The sequence below is a fragment of the Mus caroli genome, unplaced genomic scaffold (assembly GCF_978045245.1).
Source record: "Mus caroli unplaced genomic scaffold, Mus_caroli_1 scaffold_11, whole genome shotgun sequence".
NCBI classification, from domain to species: domain Eukaryota; kingdom Metazoa; phylum Chordata; class Mammalia; order Rodentia; family Muridae; genus Mus; species Mus caroli.
This window is the reverse complement of record NW_028227266.1, coordinates 65,258,444-65,266,293: the sequence shown is the minus strand read 5'-3', so window position 1 is coordinate 65,266,293 and position 7,850 is coordinate 65,258,444. Positions and strand designations below refer to the sequence as shown.

The following is a 7,850-nucleotide window of genomic DNA, read 5'->3' as shown; positions in this document are numbered from 1 at the left end:
GGAAGCAGCGGTCCTGACCGCTCTGCCCCGGATGAGTACCCACACTTGTCGGGGTCCCAAGAATCGGCTGCCGCGGCCGGCCGGGGGCAGTCAGAGTTCGGAAAGTCACTTCACATCCCTGTAAGACTTTACACTAGCTGCTAGCACTGAGTGAGCACCAATGCCCCGCCCATTGACTAGTGTGGGGGCGGGGCCCAGCCTGGCCTGGGGGCGTAACCAGCAGGGTGGGCGGGGCCGCCCGAGAAGGCGGAAGCCTTCTGTCCCTGGGCGGCGGCAGAACCAGGAGTCCGGATTTTCACGTTCTCCGGAGCGGGGCGCCGGAGACGGCGGATGGCAAAACCCGGCGCCCGGAAACCCTTGCTTTCTTTGACGCAAAGGCTCGGGACCCAGAAGCCGCCGTCTGCCCAGTGCCGGGTCAGAAGCGACCCCAGACGGAGCCTCTGAAGTCCCTCCGCCCCTGAGCCTCGGCCGTCCCCGCCGCCGTCCTCGTGGCCATGGAGTGTCCGCACCTCAGCTCCAGCGTCTGCATCGCCCCGGACTCAGCCAAGTTCCCCAACGGCTCCCCGTCGTCCTGGTGCTGCAGCGGTGAGTGCGGCTCTGGGGCTGGCCGGCCGCGCACCCGAGGTCCCGGCTCTGGCCCGGGCCTTGCCGTCGAAGGGCCGCGGGTGCGGGGCAGCGCGCGGCCTCGTGGTGGGGGGGAGGCTGAGGGGAGCGAGCGGGCCCGGCGCGCGGGGCGAGGGGACGCGGCGCGGCGCGGCGGGCGCGGTGGCGGCTCCTTTGTTTCGCGCGGCCCGACGGCCGGGCCGGCTGAGGAGAGGCCCGCGGGGGCCTGAGGCGAGCGCGCAGCGGCGGGATGACGCGGCGGCTCGCACCCCAAGGCTCCGCGAACCTAAGGGCCGGCCCCGCGCGCGGCCGCACGTGTGGCGGGGTCGGGCTCGCGGTCCCCCATGGGCCGGACAGGCAAAGCGCCGCTCTGCGGCCGCAGCTTTGTCTGGACTGCCGGCGCGCGAGCCCCTTTGGGCTGCGTTTCCTCGGGTTCCCACAGGCTCCTGCCTCCCCCGCAGCCCCTGAACGGACTGCGCTGGGGGCTGCTCACCTCGGAGTCTCGCCTCAGCCCGTGAGGGTGAAGTTTGAAAACAGGCTGCGGGCTCCGAAAGCTCCGGAGAAGGCAGCCAACAGCTGCTTTGGAGGGGCGGCTCGAGGTTGGGTTTTTTTGTTTGTTTGTTTGTTTTTGTTTTTTGTTTTTCCCTTTTTCTTTTTTCTTTTTTGCCTTTCGAAGATTGTTCCGAGGCAGTCTTTCGGCTTGGCCGGGATTTCGTTGGGAATTCCCGAGTGCGTGAAAAACACTTCGTAGGTTTATGTTATGCCTTCGAGTTGCTTAAGCGTTAACTCCTTCTGCTTCCTTGGAAGCCCCGGTGCCCTCTCATTGTCTGCCCGGACTTAGGTCGGACGGGCCACCCGGCTTTGATTACTTCCTGGTAGGGCCCTGGTGCGGACGCTGGTCTTTGTTTATGAGCTTTAAGATTATCACTGGCAGCTTGGGCTGTAGTGTAAAATGTGAATCGCGTGCATCAGAAATCAAGTTCATCTGCAAGGCTGAAAAGACGGTGGGACGATTCAGCAGAGTGGTCTTTCAGCCTGGGTTGGATTGGAGCTAGGAAGGTAGTTTAGGGACTGCTTTAATACTTTTGACGTTCTACTTCTTCAAAGGTGATTATATTCTTGAAGCAAAATATACGGGGTAACACAAAGAAAACTGTCCTCCAGGATAAGGAATAGAAGTGACTGCAAGTTTTCTGGAGCTCCAAGACTTGGTGTCTTGCTTACCTTTGTAAAGTCAGGTGTCTTTCTTCTGTTCTGCATGAAGCCTTTAAAAATTAATAAGTTTATTGATTTCACAGGACAGTATTGCAGGTCCTTTGGTTTGTGAAACCGGGTCTCTATGATAGCCCAGGGTGACCTAGAATTTATAATTTTCCTGTCTCAGCCCTTGGAGTGCTGGGATTATAGGCATGTGCTATCCCTCCTGGGCCAGTATTGCAGTTCTTTGGGGTAGAACTTGTGTGAATGGGCCTTACCTGTAAATACATCTTCAACAGTGAATCTTGAGCTTGGAACATAACAACAACAACAACAACAACAACAACAGGCCAGTCCATGTGGTCTGTTAGTTCATTAACTATAGCTGTGGGGCTATAGTTGAATTTTTTCAAGAGAGATTTGTCACATACATACACACACACACACACACACACGCCCTCCCATTAGGAAAAGCTTACACCTCACAAGGAATGGGGCACTTCTTGTTCATCTGTAGTCAACTACAGGGATTCCGAGGTGGGTGCATCAGCACAAGCCTAATTTTTTTTTCTATGTAAAATCATATCAAACTTAGAAATGGCTTCACTGTGCACATGCATCTAAAAAAAAAGACAAGAATTATGCAAGAGGCAGGTATCCTGTTGTGAGTCAGTCTTGCCTCCATCAGTTAGGGAGTCCACTTTGGGGAAAAGAGACAGCAAATGAAGCCCCTCTTGAGGAATTCAGCACATTAAAATGGAGCATAACTGGGAGACTTGTGCTGAAAACAAGAACAAATTCGTAATGGAAGGGTGATTTCTTTACAATGTGCAGTAAATGGTTGCCTCTGACCCTGTTTTGGAAGGATGGGTCTAATCACTTGCATTTATAGTACCAATAAAGCTAGTTTCACAACTCTGTGGGTGTTTTTTTTTTCTATCTCAGGCTTATTTCATAATGGCCTCCTATTTTAACCTGTTGGCATCCCTTCATTGGTACAATCAAATGTTATTGTATAAAGCTTGATCTTGTTCTTGCCTGTCTGTAGTTTCAGTAATTAAATGATTGGTAAATTTGTGATCCCTTAACTAACTCATCATCTTGAGTGTTATGTATTCTGGCTTTTATTTTTCTTCAACAATCATGTATGTATGTATGTATGTATGTATGTATTATTTTTGGTAGGAGATTAAAAGGGTAACCAGTGTGTTGAAGTAATGCTCTGACTGGTACTGAGTGTCATACACTTTTACTGAGGAGGGAGAAAATCCCTGTTTTGGCACCTAGACAATAAAAGTAATGCCCCTGCCTTATTTTCATTGGGAGTATGCAATTATACCCCAGTGAGACAGCCAGGCAGATTGCAAAAGACCAGCAGCACAGACTCTAGCAGGCACCACCTCTGTGGACCAGCACTCCGGATTCCTTGAGTGTGAGTTTTATTATGTCATCCGGAGAAAGAACAGTGCTTTGGATTTACTCACAGGTCTCTGTTAGGATGAGCAAGATTGTGTGTGAAAGTCTGAGAAACTACTGCTTTCTGGTGTCTTAAGTAATTTAATGATATCACAGACTAGTACATTTTTATAAATAGGACTCTGAAAATTAAGTGTCTAAGCCCAAACACATTGGCTATATGATGAATTGTTTTACAAGGAGATACAGAACTCAGCAAGATTAGTGGGTAAGAGATATTTCAGAACTAACTAGAGCTACTTAGCAGTGGAGGGCATTGTGTGTTATATAATTGTATGCTACAGATTTCATACAACTTTTATTTGTAAAACCTCTTTATAATCTGAACATTTTCAGAATCCTGGGTATTTGTGTGACTTATGTCTATTAATATATTAGAAGTTAAAACTAAATATTTACTGATCTAATTATGAGTAACAATAATAAATCTAATACTTATAAACAGAAATAATTTATGTGAAAAAATTTCAGAATTGGTCTTGAACTCACAGAGATTTACCTGCCTCAACTTCCTGAGTTCTGGGATTAAAGGTGTTTGCTACCACCACCACCACAGTCATGTTTTTGTAAAGACATCTGGATTGTCACATCTGCTCCTCATTGCAGTCTCTGCAGATATCAAACTTCACATATTATGTTGAAAACTCCATTTTGTGCTCTTGAGAGATCGAAAGGAAACATTCAAGTAAACTAGAGCCAGTAGTAGTGGCAGATGCCTTTAGTCTCGGCACTTGGGAGGCAGAGGCAGGCGAATCTTTGGAATTCTAGGCTGGTCTGGTCTACAGAGCAAGTTCCAGGATAGCAAAGCTACACAGTGAAACTCTGTATTGAAAAACAAAACCCAAACAGAACAACAACAAAACCAAAACAAAGTAATATAGTAGTATCTTTTTCTTTCTACCGATCTTAGTATCATTCATGGAAATACCTTTGACCTTCTGGATCCACTGAAATGGGACCTCTGAAGTCTGAAGGTTAAAGATCCTACTTTGAGATCTCATAGGCAGAATGGTTAGGGACACCTGCTCTTTCAAACTCACATTACAAAATTAGAGAAATTCATGAAGCTGGCAATTGGTATTCATTTGTAAATACTTGAAGTTTGAAACACATTAGCTGAGAAACAGATCATGGGGTCTAGTGGTCCCTTGCTCTCAAAGAAGTAGGTCTATTCTAGTTGGAGAATCAGGAAACTCCTGTTTAGAAAAGAAATCCATGTAGTAGTTGAAGGTAAATGTTGGAAATGGGAATCTCCTAGTAAGGTCAAAGCTGATTTATGCCTGCCTAATTGTGGCTTAGAGCATTCTAGCTTTAAATTACAAAAGTTTAAATGAAAACTGGGCCAGTCTCTCAAGCCTTGTGTTCTGTGCACACACCAGATGTTATTTTCAGGGCTGGAGGCTTGGGCATTTTTGTAGGTAGAAAGTTTAACTAGTGGCAAAAGACAGGGATGAAACATGAAGTATTTAAAAAAATCTATCCTAAACAGTTCTGTTTTTAAACTAAGGAAAGACAATTTCCTGGAGCTTAGGGGCTTAAAGTGCTGTTGATTTAGAGCTATGTTATAGTTGGGAAGTCATGAAAATTTCTCCCTGATTAATTGTTTAAAGAGTTGAGAGAGCCTCTAAATTTCCAGTACACTCACCCCTAAATCACTCGATTCAAGAAAATGGAATGATTGGATTAATCTGCAGTTTGTGTTTGGAGGGGTTGTTGGAGATAAACCTGTCTATTTTATCTTTTTTAAAGATTCTTTTAGTAGGATAAGGTGCTGACTGGTTCTTTTGTCCATGGCAATAAATTTATAATGTACTGATCATTTTGTGATAAAGGTAAGAGGTCACCTTGATGGAGTGATGGGTTATTTTGTATTCTGTTTCTCTTAGCCTACATTTAAAGAAGACTAGTTTGTCCCTTGGACTAAATTTTCTAAATAGGACCAGTTATTTAGTTTACTGTGGTTGAATACATTAATTTCTTTTAAGTAACATTCTGTGCTGTGTTTACTAAATATCCACTGCAGTGCTGTACTCAGTAAATGCATGCTTAATTAAGTTTTTTTTTCACATAGATTATGAAATGGTCTCTGACTTTGAGAATAAATGCAGATGAAGTGAGTTTATTCCCCAGAATGCTTTCCCTAGCCTCCCCTTCACAGTGTGTTAGCTGGAAAGCTGGATTGTAAGCAGGTGACCATTTGTGACCTTGTTAGTACAGAATTTGTAGTCTTTAGGTAGTGTAGACATATAGGTGGGCAGATGGAAAATTAGTTGTCAATGAGTAGGGTCATTTAAGTCAATGGGTAGGTGATATTCATACTGATTTGAAGATTAGTATTTGAACTTTGTATTATACTTATGTACTTTCTGAAGAATTCGAGCTATCTCTTAGTAATATTAATAAAGCCTAAGTCAATGGAGTTGTCTTTCTAGTCATGCTGGCAGTGTTCTTCTCCACCCCAACCCCAGTACTTTGAGCAGCCTCAGCTTGTCCTACAGCCTCTAAGTGATTGGTCGTGGATTTGAAAGCCCTGGAACTGTCCATGTGCTGTTTAACAAGGCTGAAGCTGAAGGGTTGAGCCAGGTCTGTTTCTTTTGTGATCAGATGTTATTTTCCAAGCAATATACCTAGTATATAAAGAAGATCCTGCATGGCCTAAGCAGAAAGAAAAGTTGGGCTGAGGGAGAAATTAGAACTCTTTGTTTTCCTGGAACTCACTTACCCTCAAGATAATTAGAACCATTCTTTACATTGATACCATTAACAGTAAGATTTTATAGCATTCTATTTTTCCTCATAGAAATTTATTTAATTTTTAAAATGTGTGTGTGTGTTTGAAGCACTATCGATTAGAAGATAACTTACAGTAATCGGCCCCTTCCTTTCCAGTGATCTACCACATCAGGCTTGGTGCCATGTGCCTTTGCCTGCTGAACCAATTGCAGGCCTCCTTATTGGAATTTATGCAGTTTTCTTCTGCACTGAAATATGAAAGATTTGCTTGTGCTGTTTCAAATTAGACATAGAGATGCTAAAAACTTCATAGCTTTTGTAGGCAGTAAGCAAAATAAAGTGTAGTTAGTAACTAAGTGAGTAGATTTCTGTCTTAAAATCTGAGTCCTCTTCTGTTGGAATAATTTACATGTGAATTTTTCATTTTTTTTCTTTTTGAGCACTTGCTTCTTGTCTAACATTATCTCTGTTGGGGGGGGGGCAGTCTTGATTAAGCGGTAGTTTCAACTTACTTCTATAAATGTTTTGTGTTCAGCCCAGGCTTGAGAAGGGATTTAGTAGGAAGCTTTGCAGTAGAGAATGTGTGCTGTGCAGTCTGTCAGTGTTTGGTTTATTCATATCCTTTTAGATAGGAGAGCAAATGCTCTAGGTGTTTTCATCGCGCTTTCCTGGACAGATGGCTGAGGAGGAAGCACTTTGATAGATTCTCAGTGGGGGCTGGCACTTGGAGGGTGTGCTTGTAATGATTGACAGTTGAGAATGCTGAGAATAGTATCAACTATGGAAACAGCTTGTTCATCTTACCTGGATTTGTCTTGTGCCAAGACCTCTCAAGATGTTCTGAGATTTTTATATAACTGTCTGTTTTGGGAATGTAGGTAAGAATAGATATCATTGAGGCTCAAAAGGTATTCACCAAAAAACTGTTCATTGCAGTCTTATCTTGAAATCAGTGGCAATTGTTGAATGAACTTTGGCTTAGAAACTTGTAAACATAAACCATCTTTTATAACTAGTATGAGTCTGCAGATGTTATTATCTGTAGTAATTCCAGATGTTTTCTCATCTATTAGTTTTACTGAGTAGGAGGAAAACTGAAAACAATATAAAGTAACTTCAAAGCAGTTTGCTAACATTTAATCCTGACTAATTTAATTAACTACCTATCCTTGTAGTTTTTCCTGATTTATAGATTATGAAACTGAGATAGGGGTTAGGAGTTGCTTAAGATGTTCTGAGATATTAAAAGATAGCCCAAAGCTTAAACTCAACCACTCAACTTTTAACTTGTCTTTTTGAGAGTAAGGTCTTTATTTTGTCATTTAGAAACTTAATGCTTAGTAATTTAAGAGACTTAAAAGGCTTGGAAACATGTTTGAAATGAGTTCCTTGGAAGATTTTTGCTATGAGAATATGTTTTTAAATTCCACATCTTAAAAAATCACTCATTTTAGTGGGCACAAAGAATTGTCTTTATAAATGGGAAGAAAATAGCCTTGAAAAGTCAGCTTCATTATGCTCAGCTCTTTTTTTTTTTTTTATTTTTATTTTTTGTAGACAAATTCACCATGCAGATAAAACAACCTTTCAATATAGGTATAGAAAAATTCAGTAAGCTTCTGGTTGTTGAAAAACATGTCCTTCAATTGAGTTCTCGTCCCCTTGCTGGTTTGATTTTATTTCTAGTACTGGAGATTTTTGGTGGTAGGGTTTGTGTTCTGTAGAAGAGGGAGAGAGTTCTGAAGCTATGGAATTTTACTTTTGCCTCTGGTAATTCAGAGGTAATCTGAAATCTGCTTTTAGGTAGCCTGCTTATTATATTTAGTTATATTCTAAGATTT

General features: G+C 43.0%; 1 protein-coding gene across 2 annotated transcripts in view; it reads left to right on the top strand.

Annotated features, from left to right (window-relative positions):
- Positions 1-265: 265 nt before the first annotated feature.
- Positions 266-7,850, top strand: part of Usp3 (ubiquitin specific peptidase 3) — a 78,592-nt gene continuing 71,007 nt past the window's right edge. The window contains exon 1 of one of the 2 annotated variants that reach the window (XM_021171884.3): positions 266-585. In XM_021171884.3, the coding sequence (XP_021027543.1) occupies positions 495-585 (91 nt within the window). In that variant the 5' untranslated portion in view covers positions 266-494. Of the gene's footprint in view, positions 586-751; positions 1,203-7,850 lie in introns of those variants that run through there. The other variant, XM_029481108.2, reaches the window with a different exon arrangement.